At 37.8% G+C, this 18,477-nt stretch overlaps 1 protein-coding gene across 3 annotated transcripts in view; it reads left to right on the top strand.

Moving 5' to 3' along the window:
• The window catches only part of negr1 (neuronal growth regulator 1), a 169,655-nt gene that overhangs the window by 63,862 nt on the left and 87,316 nt on the right, over positions 1-18,477 (top strand). For all 3 annotated transcript variants that reach the window (XM_023840468.2, XM_023840469.2, XM_023840470.2), the window contains exon 3: positions 13,759-13,884. In XM_023840468.2, coding sequence (XP_023696236.1) covers positions 13,759-13,884 — 126 coding nt within the window. The remainder of the gene's footprint in view (positions 1-13,758; positions 13,885-18,477) is intronic.

Genomic DNA, 18,477 nt, shown 5'->3' with positions numbered 1-18,477 from the left:
GCTCGCACACACACACATACACACCTCAGCCGAGCACTAATAGTGAGGTCCAAGTTCTGTCACTGTGAAATGTGGCTTCTTACCCTTTTGTGGTCCTCTTCAGAACAAGTGTTTACCCTGAACATCCTGTTAAGTTTTATTTTCATATATTTGCTGTCTCTACTTAATGTGCTTGCTTGTTACTTTTTAGTATTTGAACTACATTTACAATCAGTTTATATAAATGTAAGCTAATTAAAATGCTGGCTTCCTGTTGGGCAGTACAGTGTACTATTAAAGGCCTTACTATGGAATATATAAGAAGCCTATCTAAAATTGATTATGCATGTCAAATCATATACTAAACTTTAATGTAATACAGACAGATTTATTTTTAACAAATATATGTGTACTAACATTTTAATTATAATATTCCAGTTTTATATGAATTACGATATGCTGTGTTCTAAAATAAAACACATTATAGCTTAAAATAAAAGTTGCAAGGATTTTTTATAAATTAGAATCTGAACTGTGCTCTAAATAATCAGTCATAGTCCATCTCCCTACACTGTGCATTGGTAAACACTGCAGCACTATTATGGGTAATATGATATATGCGATATTGTTGAACAGAACAGCGAGCCATTGCATTATAATGCATTTGTGTTTAAATTGTCCCAATGCCCATATATATGATGCAAATTTGGACTTATGGGACAGATGGCATTTGCCTGTGAGCCATAACTAAGCTGTATGATTCATCACAGTGGAATATACAAGAGTATGGCAGGGAGAAAAACCTCATTTACCCAGCGGGGTTAATTAGTTGTGCAACTTGTAATAACATAATTTAGAGAACTTTTAAATGCATAGTCTTAATGGGAACCCTGCAGTTATAAGTTATGTATGTGGTAAATATATAGCTATTGTGTTCTGTTGCATCTGTACATATATTGTTTGGCGCATATCAAGAGATAAGTTACTTTGACAATAATACACAGAGAATTCATTTTTCAAACTCGTATTTTTTCCACAAAGGTTGGAAAAAATGACAATAGGGAAGAAACCTCTGCTTGAGGTTTTGTATCATGCACAGATCCGATCCCAAAACCACAATCACGACTACAATAACAAACACCTTCTTATATCTTTATTGTGTTGATTTTGAATTTCACACTACATTGCGTTATAAGGCCGAAACATTGCATCTGACAAATTGGATTTATGAATGAAACCACTGGAAAAATAGACATATCTGTGCTCCAGTTTATCTCTGTTAGAGTCATTCTTGGTGTGTTATGGCTGATCTCAAGTTGCATATCCAAACAATGCAACAATATTGCAGTCAAAAATCAGCTATTTGTCTAGTCCATAAAGCATTTTAAAGCTTTTATTAAAATGCTGATGTAGAAGGGTTTGCCATGCAAGGTTTATGTTGTTATAATGGATGCTATTGCATTGTCACTCCAAAAACAATTCTCTGTGGTTCCTCCTACTAGAGCTTACTGCCTTAATGAGTTTTATGATAGATCCAAACATTCTCATTTGAAAAACTTACTGTCTTGTTAAATTATTAAAGTAAGTCTTGCAGTTAAGTGTGAGAGTCCAATGATTTTGTATATGTACAGCCAGTGCTTTTATTGGGATTTTACTGATGCACCATAACAGTTTGGCAGAGCCGCAAAATTATGTTCTCGTCATGATTTACGACAAGATTTGTGATCTACAACATGACACATTACCTTTTCGTTGTCTTTATATATTCCCATCATGCAGGTTACTGTATGGTGCAACCACAATTCCATGTATTTCCCCCAAAAATAAAACTTTGTCAAAATATTATTGTAAATTGTTAGTCCTAATTACTTGCCTGCCTTCCTTTACACACACACACACACACACACACACACACACAGAGACTAATATGTACTCATATCTTTGTAGGGACCGTCCACTAATTTCTATGGGCATAACCCTAATCCCAACCCTTAACCCCTACCCATCCCTAACCTTAATCATAAGTAACCAAACAAAATATCAGACTTTTGGCATTTTTACTTTTTTTCACAGATCTTTGTAGGGATCCGAAAAATGGTCCTCAAAATGTCAAAAAATCAGGTATTTGTTACATTGTGGGGGGACATTTAATCCCCACAACGCAACATAAACCTAATCCACACACATACATACATATATTGTGTCTGTATTTTTTTTTCCAAATATACTTTATGTTTTTGACCTATGTTGGTGGAGTTCTCCCTTCATTTGAGTGGGGATTTTTTCAGGAGTTCAGATTTCCTCAAAAAATCCAAACAATTCATGGTTGAATTGGAGTATATAATATTGCTGTTTGTGTATGAGTGTGCCCTGTGATGGAATAGCATCCCCTTCAGACTGCATTCTTGCTCTCGTGCTTTTAGGCATCAAGACTACTGTGACCCTGTGGTGGATGAGGAATTATGGAAAAATGGAATCTAAAAATAGACTGATAATTAGAGTTCACCTTAGTGTCAGTGCTGTAGGAATCACGTCAAAGATATAAGGATTTTGTTGCAAAGGACATTGTCATCAAAATAAGTTTTTTTATTCAGTTATGGTGTTAAAATCTTGTGTATGCTCTAGTATGCTCTTGATTAGCCTTGAATTGGCTGTACTGTGAATGGCACTCAACATTATGCATTCAATGGATATTTAATCCATTCATGTTAACTTGTGTTTGTGAAAACATACCCATATCTTTTGTCAGCAAAAATAAATCATAATTTTTTTCTAAATTAAACTGGAAAACTGGAACAGGTACATTTAAGCTAATAAAATAGCCTTCATTTCCATTAATTGATCATTTGTGAAACAGACAAAACAGAATTAATTAGTATCGACTTTTTCTTTAATCAAGCCTTTAGTTACTTGATTATTCAATATAAAAATTACTGAAGCACAACTGAAAATTTTAAGTAGTCCTTAACTGACATGTTGTTTTTGATTTGAATTGTTGAATTAATTTAAATTGAACTAACAGCTCAATGAAGGCTAATTAATTAAGATCACAGTTAATATGGGAAGAGCTTAGTTGAAAGAAAAGCCCAGAATACAGATTGGAGCATCAAGACCAGAACTGAATTGATAAAATGGCACTTTAAATAATCCTGAAAAGCATATTACCTAGGGGTGGTAAAGAATCTGCATACTAACAACTGAGAATTACACAGCTTGTGATTGTAAATTCTTAATTTAGAATCAAGTTTCTGCTAAGGTGAGCATTGTATTGCAGTATACACCATAGACATACATTACAGAAAATACATAATGATTAGCAGAGGTGGACATTTTAGGTCCAGAAAGTAAAAATCCAAACCAAGATATTGTTTCTGTGACTGTGTATAAAGAGTCACAGTTACAGAGTACTCAACTGGTTGGTTGAAACAAAATCCTAGTTTGGATGTTTGCCTTCTGGACCTGAAATTTCCGCCTCTGATGATTAGAGATACTATTGATAATATGGGCTGCATTCTGTAACTGTGCTGTCAATAATTCACTGAAAGTGAAAATCAGATACCATCCAATTTGAATAGCATTCATAGCCTTTTGAAATTGAATAATGTGCAATTTGTTGTTTTCATTAAACCAGTGTGAGAAATTGGTGGATCCTTTACTTTATATCAATCTCTAAAGATAGATGCAGTGGAGACTTTTTAAAGAATTTAAAAAATTGAAATCAGAAAAGAGTAAGTACAGCATCTATAGAACTTCTCCAACACTACTCCTCAAAAACACTTCGCTGTAACTTTGTAAAGCAGGAAAAAAACTGACCAACAGACTCTGTGCAGCAGACCGTCCCTCTAAACTTAGCTGCTAGACAAGTTAGGGAAGCTCCTTTGAGGGCAGCACTGGCTCCATTAGTTGCAAAAGAAGATGATGTTTATGGATCAACCATCTTCAAGAGGCTTTTGGGAGAGCAGCAAGAAAGAAAACCCAGTCTTTGACTGCAAAGGCGTCACAAAATGTGACTTAAAAGATATGTGACAGGCAGTATTGTGGTTTACAAGGCAAAAATTGAATTTACACACTAAGGGCTCGATTCTCTCATGTAGCTACGTACTTTTTTTGACTTAAGCGTATTCTCCCATCAACTTAAGTTTAGTGTTTAAATGCACTTACTCAACATTTAGCTTGTTGCCATAATCATTGAGGGTGTAACCCCCATCTTGCTTGATGAATTAATTATACATCTTGCATGGCCACGCCTTCTTTTTCTGGCTAAGCGTGGTGGGCAGGTCCCCGCTGATGACAGGAAAATATGCTCAATAGTGCGTAACATTTTAAGCGCTTTTTTTTTTTACTTAAGCACTTGATGGGGGAATCGAGCCCTATGTATGGTGTAACTTAAAAACCATCCACATTAAACTATCTTCAAAAAAAATATGCCCATAGTAGCATCGTGTGATGGTGACAGTTTTCATCAGCTTGCATTGATGGAAAAATGAATGTTGCACAAAACAGAGTAATCCTGGATAAAAATCTATGCCCCTTGTTCAGAGATTTCAAACTGGGAGAGAATGTTGTCTTTCAACAGGACTCTGATCCAGAGCACAGAGGGAGGAGAGCACTAAAGTGACTCAAAATAAAGAAATAAGATGTCCTTGGCAAAACAGTCTGAGTCCCGACCTTAATCATATTGAAAATCTGTGACCAGACCTCCAAGTTGCTGTCCATCACCATTCCTCAACTGCCCTGACACAGCGTGAATAAATGTGCAAGAAGAAATTGGAAAATACTGCCCAATCACAATGTGAAAAGTGTTGACTTTTCCAATGAGCACTGACTTTAAAAGTGCCAGATAGTTTAACAAAGCATTAACCCTAAGAGATAAACACATTGTAAAAATTACAGTGTCTCAATCTTTATTTATTAGTTAGTTTATTTGTTTGTTTAATTTGGGGAGAGATTCAAGAACAAATAAAATATCAAAGCCCACATGACCCAAACTATGAACTGGTAAACATTTTTTTTCCCAAAATAATAGAATGGAATGGAAGTCATGGTGATCTAAACTAACATTTCCTTAAAGAGTTGTCATTTCTTCTTCTTCTTCTTCTTCTTCTTATTATTATTATTATTATTATTATTATTATAAAATTATAGATTATAAAAACCTTAATTAATGAAACAAAAAGAAAATCTGCTTTTCACTTCTCTATAGATGATACCTAATATTCTGTTATTAAGGTGCCATACATTCCAAACATATTTTGATTTGCAGTGAGGCATCTGGCATTTGCCTTGACATCATTTCATTTGTTTTGCAGTACTATCAAATATTCAGTACACAATGCAGTCCAAATGATGTTTTCTTAAGCTATTAGACTGCATAATGCTAATAAAAGGCATTTGTGGGGAAAGACTGAATTGCTTATGTGGGCTCTATGGCCTTTCACAATCCTTTCATTCCACTGTGACATTTATCGTCATTAAACACCTTATGACAAATTCCCTGTTAAATTATAGCTTTGCATCTGCACTCTTCTCCATTAGGTTCATTGCCATGGAGTGGTACCCTCGAGACTGAGGAAACCATTTAATTTTAAATGCTTTATTGCTTATGTATGACAGCTGAGAGCATTCTCTTCAAATAAAGGGCACGATATTTCAATATTTCTCTTGTCGCAAAAATATGTGTTATTGCCATTAATGTGGTTGGAATAATAAGCTTTAGATGTTAGCTGGTATCTGACTGCTTTCATTCCATGAAACTGCGGCTAATTCACAATATTTAATAGCACTTAGATTAAATATGTAGAAAGACCTTATTGTATCTGATTTATGTTCATATTTTATATTCTTCATGGTACGTACATAACAATGAAATATGTATCAATGGACCTGGGGACATCAGGGCTCTCGTTACATCATCTGTGTTTTCCAGTGACCCATATAATACTGCTTCAAAAAGCCATTTAGCACTGGATTTCTACCAGATCTGTTACAGCCAAAACACAAATACTTCTAGCAGGAAACATTGCTGGTTTCAGATTTAAGTTCTTGGTGACTCCAAGAGTCTGCTAGTTAGGAGTAAGAATATCAAAGAAAACACAATATCGCTTCAGCCCCCAGTCTGCTGTTACTGTACCTATGGGAGAGAAAAAATATTTTAAGATTTCTTAAATACTGTTTAAGAATGCAGTTCTCATGAACAGACTAATCTACAGTCAGATTGTCTTGTCAAGGGATGTAACTGTCAAAAATAATTCACCCCAAAAAAGATACTTAGATTGTGTTAGAAGTGTAAAAAATATGAAATGTAAAATAATATGAAATGCTAAAAAACAACCTAATTAAATGCTGAAAACATTAAAACAGCAGTAATATTAATACTGTCATGGCCATTTTAAACTATGATTTGTCCTTTGACTCCAAAGTAATTCAACGATGTCCACTGGGGACAAATGATGGTGAGACTGAAGCTCTGCTCTCTTGCCAAAGACAGTTACCCAGGGCCCTATTGTGAGGCATTTCTGCAGTATTTACTAATGTGCTAAATAATTAGAATTAATGTTGTAATTAATGTTTATTGAATAAACCTGGCAGCATGTAGGCTTAGTGGGTGGCCACACTTTTCCAGTGGTGGGGGGCGAAACCTCCCTCTGCTCTGGAATTTGCATGTCCTGTGGTTTCCTCTAGGTGCAGTTATGTTCACTGGCGTCTCTAAAATTGCTTTTATTATATGAGAGTGTGTGTGTCTACCATGTGCCCCCCCCCCCAAAAAAAAACTAAAGTTATGTGTTGCATAGCGACGAGAGTACGTTAGGCTATTTCGCTATTATATGATTTCGTTGTGCTCACATCATAGAGTGCTCTTATACAAACATAGATGGTGTGGCCTACTACACACTCAGGCTAGAATAAACATTTTTATATGTAGGAAATTACACTCTAAAATAATGATAAAAAGTAAACTATAGTAAATACACAAACCAGTGACATAGTTGTTTATTACACCAGCATCACCATGAGTAATGCGTTGCACTGCAACCTTAAGATGGCTACGATATTAGTCAGCAATTGGACTTTTTCAGCTCCATTATAATCTCAATTCAATTCAATTCAATTCAATTCAATTCAAGAGATTTATTTGTCACATACAGTACAACATGCAGTGAAATGTATCTCTATTGGATGCCAGAAGTGTCCATGAAAACCATCTTATTTGGCTGTGCAAAAATAGAAGAAAAAAGGTAAGAAGTAAAGTAGGAGTAAAAAAGACAAATTACAATATATAAATACATGGAAGCAAGTATATAATCTAAAATATACAATATACAATGCAAATATACAATCTAAAATATAGTGCAATGACGAGTGTAATGGAGAGGATGTGCAGACTAAAGTTATTTGTACAGTAAGGTGAACATGTGCAGTATATCTGCATTCCAGCACAAACGTACGTAGTGTACAGAAGGACCAGAATTAGTTTGAATTGAGAAGCCTTATGGCCTGGGGGGCCTCTCTGTCCTGGACATCAGGCAACGGAACCGTTTGCCTGAGTTCAGCCTGCGGAACAGGCAGTTTGCGGGGTATTAGGAGTCCTTAATTATCTTAGTACCTCTAGACCTGCAGCGTTTATTGTCGGTGTCCAGCAGGGAGGGCAGAGGAGATCTGACACGACGCTCGGCCGCCCTGATCACCCTCTGCAGGGCTTTGTGGTCCTTTAGAGAACAGTTCCCAAACCATACCGTAATGTTCATGGTCAAGATGCTCTCCACAGCAGCTGAGTAGAAGGTTTTTAGGATCATTGGAGTGACTCTAAATCTCCTCAGCTGCCTCAGGTGGTACAGCCGCTTCCTCGCTCTGGTGACCAGAGTGCTGACATGTGAGTGCCAAGTGAGGCACCACCGTCGTATATGTGGTCCATCGTTGGCTGAAACATCGTTATGTGGGGCATGACTGTGCAATGTGGGCATGACATTTTTGAAGGTCACATGACCAGTAATCGCTGTCCGATGAAAACTGCACGTATGTCCACTTTTGATGATTGTGACTTTTTACTATAGATGGAATACAGGTCTACTGATAGCATTTGACATCTAATTGACCAATGAAAATTTGTTTTATGAAATCAACTGTTTGACTTGTATCTCCATTGGATGCCAGAAGTGTCCATGAAAACCATGTATCTCTCACCGCTTATTTGGAAGATCATCAGCGTTGACATACAATTTTCTCTCACAATTCTCGAGCAATGTATTTCAGATTGTATTATTATTATTATTATTACTGTACATCCTGATCCCCTGCCGAGTGAGTGTGTGTGTCATGATCTCCTTCTGAGTGTTTCTGCTTCTACTGATATCCCTGTGTCTGCATGAATGCCTCATTCTCCCTTCACTCCCCAGGATAGACTGACTTCTCCACCTTAGGATCTGTCCCCCAGCCTCAGTTCTTGTGTAATGTTTTGGCCACGTTTGCTTAGCATTTGGATCCCTGTTCCCGATTTGTCCCTTGACATATACGAGCTCGCCAAGTTTCACTGCTGCTTAACCCCAAATGCATCGAAAGTGGACATACATGCAATTTTCATCAGATAGCAACAATTTGTTGTATTACTGGTCATTAGGACCAGCAAATGTCGGTTATCAGTAATTTCCACATCGGTGCACCACTAACAATACGATCGTCACTGAAAAAGGACTGTCAAATAAACGCTGCAGAACAGAAAGGACGCACTCCTGGTTTTAAACAAACAACTCTTTTCTAAATGCAAGAAATGCTAAACATTAGCTTAACTATAGTGTTCTTTATTATAACATGTGTTTGTGGTGTAATAGAGTGCTGTGATTTATTGATACTGCTTAGGGACAAAAAGGGAGCGCTAGGTTTGATGCGATGTATCTCCCCACTAATACCAGCGCAGAAATCATTGTCACGTATGAATGAGGTCACATGGGGTTCAAAGAGTCGAGATCATGATTCAGCCCTTGGATGAGGTGGCATAGGGATGTGAATCGAGATTGTGGTTCAAAAAGGATTAATTGTGCAGTCCTACTGCACCAACTACTGTCAAGGTAAAGTAACACCCTAAACTTCTTGTTTGAACACAGTATTTGTGTTTTTGCTAGTTAACATTTTCATTCATGATGGTTGCTTGTGATGATTGCTAATTTTAAGAACTAAACATAGGTAGTTAGATAAAATAGTAACAAAAAGCTCTGATTATGTGCAAACATTTAGACTAGCTGTCAATAACTTACCAAGTTCTTGTAATACAGAGAACAGGGCAACAAGGCTCTAAATAACCATTTTAACTAACTGGAATGTAGTATAAGAAAACCATGTAAGTCTCTGTTTGGCGACAACAATCCATGTAAGTCAATTTACAACATTAAACCGCTGCTGTGTAAAGTTAGGTTCCTATTTTTGGTGCTAAGGGTGATTTATTACATTGTTTTCAGTTTATTATGTAAAGTTGTTTCAGAGGAAACACTCCTGGAATATTAGATTTTGGAGATGCATGTTTTTCATTGGATAGCAACAAAATTGAATATTAAAATGAAGATTGTTTTAATAAGAATTGCTGCATCTACATGATTATGACAGTTCACTGTAATTTAACTGAGTGTATTATTACTTACCAAGAGAAATACTGATATCGATTGAGTTAAAATGAGATAACACAGAGATGACTTAATTAATTATCCTGTTCAAAAATAACAAGGGGGTTTGGTTCCCCTGCCGCCCCGATGTAAATGCTCCTGAGTGCAGACTGAGGAGCTAGCTGGGGTCTCTGAACACCAAAACATCAGTACCCAGATAGATGTTCACTGGTGGGACTCGCAGGGTGCAATTTCTGATCCCACCATTAGGGCGGGATATCTGGGAAGAGATGAAGATGGGGAGGAGCGTGGGTGCGTGAGCAGCTGCTGTGACACTCCAAGGCTGCCCAGGGTCCTTTATGTTCCTGGAATAAACCAGTTTGACTAAATCTGACAGGTTGCATATGGTCTAAAATCGTTTAAAAATGTACCTCTCAAATCCGGGCTGGAGACTTCATTTCAGGACCCCGCTGCTTATTCAGTTTCTTATGCGTATCTATTATTTGCACTGTCAAAGGGATTCAGCTCGTGCTGAGGACGATTCTGCTTTGTACCGCCTCCAGGTTTTGGCGTCTTAAAAGTTCCATGGAAGTCTTCAAGCCGCCACTTGAGTGTATGACGTGATCAAAGTGGCCTTGAGATGCGACCGGCGTGCTAAAATGCTTTCACGCTGAAGCTATGTGACGAGGAGTCTGCACATGTTACTTTGTCATGTGCAGCCATATTATGGAGAGTAGACAGCACTGGGGGCAATTCTAGCCACCCGTATGGCTCTTTCGTGGGTTTGGAAAGTGCCCTCTACAGAGCTCTCTTCTTCGACTCCTAAATGTCGGCAAAATTTTCCCCAAGTCTACCATCAAATGGTTCACCAAATCACCGTCTTTGCACAATACAGTCCTAACCATTACCCTTCAATCCATTTGTAAAAAAACCCAAGAAATAATGCATTACTTCATTTCTTCACCTGTAAAATTCCAAAATCAATATTTAATTTTAATTCTTATTCTTCCAGCCTTTCTCCTGATTACTGTGATCGCTTCTGTGATTACCATTTAATATTAGTCTATATAATAAACAGTATAGCCAGGAGAGATTATGTTTTTTTCCAAAACTTTTGCATTTTGAAAGTCCTGTCTCATATATAAATTACAAAGTATAGTTAATGTAGATTTTGTATTATTCATTTTTTAAATTTTTTGGTATCTAATTGGCATTGATAATTTGATTCCTTAAGATAAAATGCACAAATATGCAAAACAAAGTTAAATAAGGCGACCTAAAACAGCACATGCACAATGGACTCAGGAAGCCTGATCAAAATTCATTTCAACATAGTGGAGGTTTTCAACCCAGCCATCATGCTGTGTCTGATTCTACTAGTAAACTACTTATCTAGCAGTTAATTACCTGGCTCAGGTGTCATGGCGATGAAATTACACAAAAATGAGAACTGCCTGAGCAAGTTGAGAACCACTGGTAGATGTGACCAGAATTTGGATTAATATTCTTAGCATTCGAAGTCATCTTGATGCTTTTAATGATAAGATTTAAAATGCCTGGCCCTGCTGGCCTGTATGCATGGCCACTAGGATGCTCCCAGCATGTGGAATTCTGCACAATAGAAGCAGCTCTGCTGTTCCATAAGAAAAGCAAATCAAATCATGACTGGATAATGGAGCTGGAAATATCCCATAAATTCTTGATTGGGTTCAGAATTGGTGAGTGACAAGGCCGTGGCAAGTGGATCACATCAGTTGTCACGCTCACGAAAGCACTGAACAACCACACACGAACGAAAGGCCTTTGCTGGCAATGCTGAAGTGATGGATTCTGGGAAGGTAATTGCTCGGTGCCATTAAGTAGCAATTAGCATTAGTCATGCATCTTCAGGGAACTCGTGCAGAAAAAGCATCTCGCCTCGTCCTAGTAAGAAAACTGGAATCTCACACTCATCATTAGGCGGCAGCTATACATTTTTTGGCAAGAACGAGATGCAGGACACATCTGACCACTTCATATCTCAGCTTGATATTTCATATTTCTGCACTGTGAGGTTGGCTGAGTGGTTTGCACACTGCAACCTGACAACAGTAACTTGCTTGAAGTCCTCTATAAATGACTATATATGTCTGGAAGCCAAAACTTTATAAATATTTCCTAAAGTATGTATAGTTTATGTTAATTACATGTACAAACGTCAAAAACTATACAACCCCAAATTTACTATTTACTGTGACATACAGAATTAAGCCAAACGTATATCATCAGCAATGCAAGAAAGTATGCATATATATTATTTATTATTTATTAAGGATAGTGCTTTTAAGCTATGTTCCCAAAACTAGTTATTCCAAATATCCATCACACTGTGTATGTATGGATTGCAACCACTTTACAATTTATCATTTTAATTGTAATCTCATTTTAATTATACATACAGATCTTTAATCCAGTCCAATCCAGTTTTGATCCCCTCAACCTCTCAGACAAAATTGAAATATATATTTTGCCAGTTTGCTGAGAAAATAGTTCATACTTCATCAAACTACTCATAATTCATCAGCTGAGGTGTTTGAAAATTTAAAGTGACATTTGTTGACCAGCTCTTCATCTAAGAGAAACTTCCTTAACCAATTTTGAAAGATCCAGTCACACCTAAGTAGCTCACAGCATCCCTCCTGCAGCTCATCTTCAGCTTTACCAGGTGGAGGATGGACAATCCGTCTTGACAGCCAGATGCGATCCTTCCTGTGGACTCCTAGTCAAAGCCAAGCAAGAAGCAAGCAGATCCCACCACTTACTGCCTGCTCTGAAAAACACCTAAATTCTGAATTATTCCCAGGCAGTACAGAAGGAAGCCTGTAGGGTGATCATTTATATTGCTCTGGAACAGCTGTAATACAGTCTGTAATAGATCCAGACTGAGCACAATTCTAGAGCAACATAAAGAATTTAAACAAAATTTGGATTGTAAGTGAAAGTGTCAATATACCCTCACAAAAAGCCTAATGATACACTGTTTTATAAAAATATTTATACTTTGTAACAATAACTGTGTGAAAATGATTGAAAACTGTGTAAAATGGGTCTTTGAATGATCACTGTGCAAATATAGCACAAACAAAAGCATTGTTTCTCTGAATTAGATTTGAAACATAAATAAGCAAAAACACTCGATTTGTTGCTTGCTTTGCCAGCGCTGTACTTAGAGCTCTGCATTATGACAGGAAGTCTTATTCCTCCAGGCTCATAATTGGTATGTGGTCTGTAGGTCTCGCAATTTGGTGGCAGAAATCAACCTTGGAGAACTTGTCAGAATTCATATAAGGGCAAGCTGAGACCCCCTGAATTTTAATAGTGCAGTTGTAAGCGTTTCTGTAATTCAAGGTAGTGCCATTAGATGTTTATTTATTCATTCAGAACCTACAAGAGGACAGCATCTCCCCAGCAGTAGCTCCTGTAGGGAAATCATAACAAGACTGGCAAACGTTACAGTTTTGCAGCGGTCAATTAGAAAGCAACAACGATCCTTGCCGGAGTTTTACAGGGGTTAAAAATGAAATTATTTATTTATTGTGATTGTGCAACAGTCTCAAAACTACTGACAAGCAGCAACTTTCAGTTTAGCTTGTTTAATCTCAGAATGTATGGGGCTTAAATACTAACAGTCGCTTCTCTCATTAATTGGCAGTTCTGCATTACTTGTGTGTAATGGGATTTGACAAACATTCAAAACAAAAGAAGCAGCAGCAAAATAATTAGACATGGGTGGATCCTCAGGGTTGGGGATTAAATAACATTTGCTATCATTAGAAGCTCGATAAAAGGTGAAGGAGTGCTCTCTGCATGGGCGTTGACCTGTGTCTGTTGAAAGAACGGCTGAGCCTCACAGAAGCTCCAAGCTGTTCTTGTTCCCATTTGGGCATTCTGCGGATATCCCAAACAACGGCCGGATCGCTCGATTTTCCACACACTGCAAACACGCACTGCACACATAGAGGGGAAACCAAAGCCCAATATCAAAACGACAGCTTCTTACATGGGTCTCAGGGAGTGAAATGGCACTGGTGGAAATGAAAAATAAAATAAAGACAAGAAAAATCCCAAACCCAAACTTAAAGCTTGCGGTCTGAATGAAAATTTAATCTTGAACCTGAAGTAAGTCTTGTTTTGTTCTTTTCTTTTGCAGTTCCACCCAAGATATATGACATTTCTAATGACATCACTTTGAATGAGGGCAGCAACGTCTCACTCATCTGCATGGCCAGTGGGAAACCAGAGCCTACTATCTCTTGGAGGCATATAACCCCGTTAGGTAAGTATTACTTGTGATAACAGTAAGGATGTGGATCTTTACTAAATAGCCACCTCGTCCAACTTTGAATTGTGCCACTCGTTGCGTGTTTCTTTAAGAGTCGATCAAAGGGGTGACCCCCCTGAGCTGGGGGCATTGGTACAGTATCTGGAGCCCTTTGAAGAATGCATATGTCAATTTACTGCATGAATACATGCAGTTCAGGCTTTGCATTTCCACAATTGCGGCAAGAATATTGGCTCTCTTAAAATGCGCCTTTATGCTGAATTACAGAGCCGCTGTTTTCCATGTAGGCTGTAGCATTAAGAAATAATGGCATCCATTGTCCTTCTGTACCTTCCAAAGTCAATGGGCCGTATCAGTGTGCCGTCACAAGTGATGCAAACGTAGATGCACATCTGAATGTTAAACAATAGAAATGTTCTCTGCAGCTCGGGGACATGGAACCACAATATGATTGTGTAGTCTAAATGTTGGAATAATGCACAATTGTTTAAGCTTAGGAAATAATGTGATGATGTCTTTAACACCAGACTTCAGTACATTGATAAAAAAACAATAATAACTGTACCAACAAAGATAGTTAAAACCTATGACTGTCCCAAAAGTATAAATAGCTGCTTCTTAAATGCAAACTGTACATTTCTTTGAAGGAAAGTATTATTACTATTTTATATTAAAGCAATACATAAAGCATACAGATATACATACTAGAATAAATAAACCCTAGTCATATGAGCAGGGACAAAGAATCATAACAGTTGAAAGACTTATGTGTAAAACCGTTTGAGGGAATATTTTCTGTTTATTTTTCTGCTTTAAAACTGAAGCCTGAGGGCACTGCAAGAGTGTTACCTAATGCTTTTTAAATGATAGTGCAGCAGCAATATTTACTTTACAATAAAAAATAAAAACACTGTATACATACTGTATACTATATATTCACACTTTCTGGAAAGATTCACTGAAGTTTTGTTTACTTAATGGTGTGTTAATATAGAGATAGATCAAGAGAGTGCAGTTGTTGTATAGTTGCTGAACAAGAGGCAAAATAGTTTGTATTTAATGTCTTTCTTTGGGACATTAACCATTATCTGAGATTGCAAGGTTCTTTCCCAAACAATTAGCTAGACGTTGATAATGGTAATAATGATAAGTGCCTGGAATTTTCCATGTATATAGTTTATTGAACACATTGCATTTGTTTTTCTGCCCTCTGATGGCCTTTTTTTCCCTCATTGGACCTTTTATACTCTCCATATAAATAAACATTATTATAAACTCCTATTTACTCAAATCCCTTTGGAACTTATTTGCAAGGGCATTTGTGCAACGGGAATTTTGTACAACAATTATGTCAAACAATTGGATGTTATTTTGATTTAATATTAATCTCATTCATTGTATGAGAAAGGATAATGCATTCATTAATGCTTGAATATTTTTTATTTATTATATATAACATAATGTGTAAACTGACATTCTGTCTGGGGTGTACACCAGCCGTGTGCACTACGCGGCCTGGGACAGGCTTCACGCCTTCACCCCCCCCCCCCCCCCCACCCACCCATGACCGTGATCAGGAACAGTGGCTAAAGGATGGATGGATAGAATGTATAATTGCCTCATTCAGTCTTCATTTTTTATGGAAAAAATAACCTTTTCCTGGCAATGAACCATCAGGTGCCATCTTGAATATCATAAATAATTTGGAAAAAATAACCCATGTAGGACAATGAGCTCGTGCACAGTTAGTGACAGGGGTGGGGAACCTCTTCCATGGAGGGCCGGTGTGGGTGCGGGTTTTTGGGATGGCCTCTCTCAATCAGCCAATAATAAAGCAGTGGTTCTCAACACCAGTCCTGGGGACCCACTGTTATTGGCTGATTGAGAGGCCGTCCCAAAAACCCGCACCCACACTGGCCCTCCATGGAACAGGCTCCCCACCCCTGGTTTACGATGTGAGGGCACCGTGCGAAGAGGCCTTTATATGTAGGCATACGACTGCGGAATTCAAATGGACAAGAGAGATCATGTTTTTGCTTTTTCTACTGAAATAACATGTACAGAACGGTCATGGAGACACAAGAAAGAATTTGGGAAGCTTGGATTTAAATTTGGTTGTTCGTGTTGTTGGGCCTCATGGATTTCGTGAAAAGCGGATGACTTAAAAATTGGAAAGAGTACTGTAACACTTCTGAACTTTCTTTTCATCTGCAAGATTATCAGAATTATTTTGGGGGCTTTTAGATCCTTTCTTGGTATCGGTCCTTCATAGATGCATATTGTCAGCAGCCTCTATCATTACTGTTGCAGTTGTATTTTTGGCTCTCTTTCAAATTGCAGGTGGGTAATTTCCATGTAGCTGAAACTTGCATGTAGCTATTCAAAGTCTTCGCATGGGTCGCATACAGAAGAATAAAAGGCTGACGCCTTTATTCAGTGTTCTTTGCCCAGCATAGATATAGAATGTTAGCTGTTACTTTTTTAATATACAATTTTAAGCACTCAGTTTCATATGAAATCCTAAATACTTTTTGCAAATCAGTCTTGTCACTTTTTATTTTGGCACGTTTCTTTCGATATCAGTTTGATTTCTAATAATATACTTCATGTCATTCAAAAACTAGCTAAAAACAGAGTTTAAGAAGGGATGGAGAGGACAGGAATCCACAACAGGGCTGGAAACTCGGGTGCGGCCAATGTTCCCCAGCTTAAAGCTGATTGGCCCGCGGAGTGTCTCCTCACTGTCACTAACCATTTGAAAACATATCATTCGCTAGTGATAAGGTTGGCCCCTCTGTATGAATCATGCCCCCCTACTTTGAAAAAAAATCATAGAATCACACCTGATCCACAATAATCTTACAATAAGCTCTTTTTTAATGTTGAAATTTGTATTTATATGTCAAACATTGTGGACACATTCCTATTTTCAGCCCATTTCCATGTTACTTGTAGGTCTGTCATGTTCTAGTTTTTTTGCAGTTTTTTTGACCACTGCTCACATATATCCATATTCAGTGTTTAACGTGTTACAATTTGTCCATTGAAGCAGAATCTATTTAATACAGTATGTCACTTGGTCAATAATATGCAGTCTTCTAAATATTCAGAAACAGATGTACCCCTGTCACAGCAAATGCTGACATATTATCAGTCTTCAGCCTTCATATGCACATCATATCAAAATATTGCGAATCCTACCTGAGCAAGGTGAAAAGGGTGAAAGAGTTTAGAAACTTTAAGTAAGCCTTTTTCAGTCAGATCAAAGTGAGGCGCTGAGAGAAGCCTAAGAGTGTCGCCATAAAAAAGCACTTTGATAAGCTTTTTTCAATTGTGAGCCAAGGCCTTGGGTTATACTTGTGACCTTTGAAAGAGTTGAATAGAATACTTCATATTCCATTGTTACATGTTATTTTAATAGAAGTGCAGGGACACGATTCCATTTTTTGGAGAAGGGGCTGAATTCAGGCTTTGATGGAATTTTTATTTGACACGACTGTTCTTTTGTATTCAGTGCATATTTCAACAAAGTACTGGTTTTTCGAGGCTGGCTGGTCTAGAGGCAATACTGTATTATGCTGTACTATACTTTGCACTAACTTGTTTTAATAAACGTATCAAATAAGAACCGTCAATGGCCTCCTGAAATTCTTTAGGTATACCATATGCACTTCTGTTAATGTCAGAGTACTTAGCAGATTCTGTTGTTCAAAGCAGCGTAGATGTGTAGATGGAAGCCAAGCGTGCTGTAAAAGCATCTTCGGCTCACATTAAGATTCTCAAGCAGCAACGTGACAGTTAAGGGTCTAGAGAAGAGATCTGCCTAAATGAGAGCATGCTTGTAAGTGAGCAGGTGATATACTGCATCCAATTATGGAAGCAAAAAGGTTTAATTTCCTAAATGGTAGTCCAAAATTGCATTCTGAAACACAGGCAGTATGTCAAAGAACCGGCAAAGGCATTCCAAAGACAAACCAAAAGTCTAAATCAAGATCCCAAAATCCACTCATAATACAGGTAATAGATCATAGATCCAGTCAGTGCTATAGAAAGAAAGCCAACAAACTCAAGATAAGAGACTGAGGGTGTACACTCTAGGCCAGGGGTGTCAAACTCCAGTCCTGGAGGGCCGGAGCCCTGTGTAGCTTAGTTCTTTCCCTGTTCCACCACAAATGATTCAGCTCAAGAGCTGTGTGGTAATTAGCACATAGCACTGTAAAATAGGGGGAAACCCCAAACTGTGCAGGGCTCCGGCCCCCCAGGACTGGAGTCTGACATCCCTGCTCTAGGCGATCGGTACTGTACAAAGGGATCACTTTGGTCTACAGCAGAGGTGCAGAATTTGGGCCGATGAACATATTCGGGAACAAACAGATGCAACACACAAAAACTCCGAAATATTTGGTAAAATATGGGACCATCTTCTTATACTTGCAACAGGATCAAATAAAATCACTGGGTTGCATACCTGACAAACATATAAGAGGGCCGTGTGTCATCGCACCCAACAATACTCCAAATAAGTCACAAAATAAGGACGTTAATCATGAACTCCACCCTGCTGTGCGGCAGCACTTTCCTACCTAT

Source organism: Paramormyrops kingsleyae, chromosome 15 (genome assembly GCF_048594095.1).
Source record: "Paramormyrops kingsleyae isolate MSU_618 chromosome 15, PKINGS_0.4, whole genome shotgun sequence".
Classification (NCBI taxonomy): Eukaryota; Metazoa; Chordata; class Actinopteri; order Osteoglossiformes; family Mormyridae; genus Paramormyrops; species Paramormyrops kingsleyae.
Note: the sequence above shows the minus strand (reverse complement) of the source record. Positions and strands in the feature narration are given on the sequence as shown.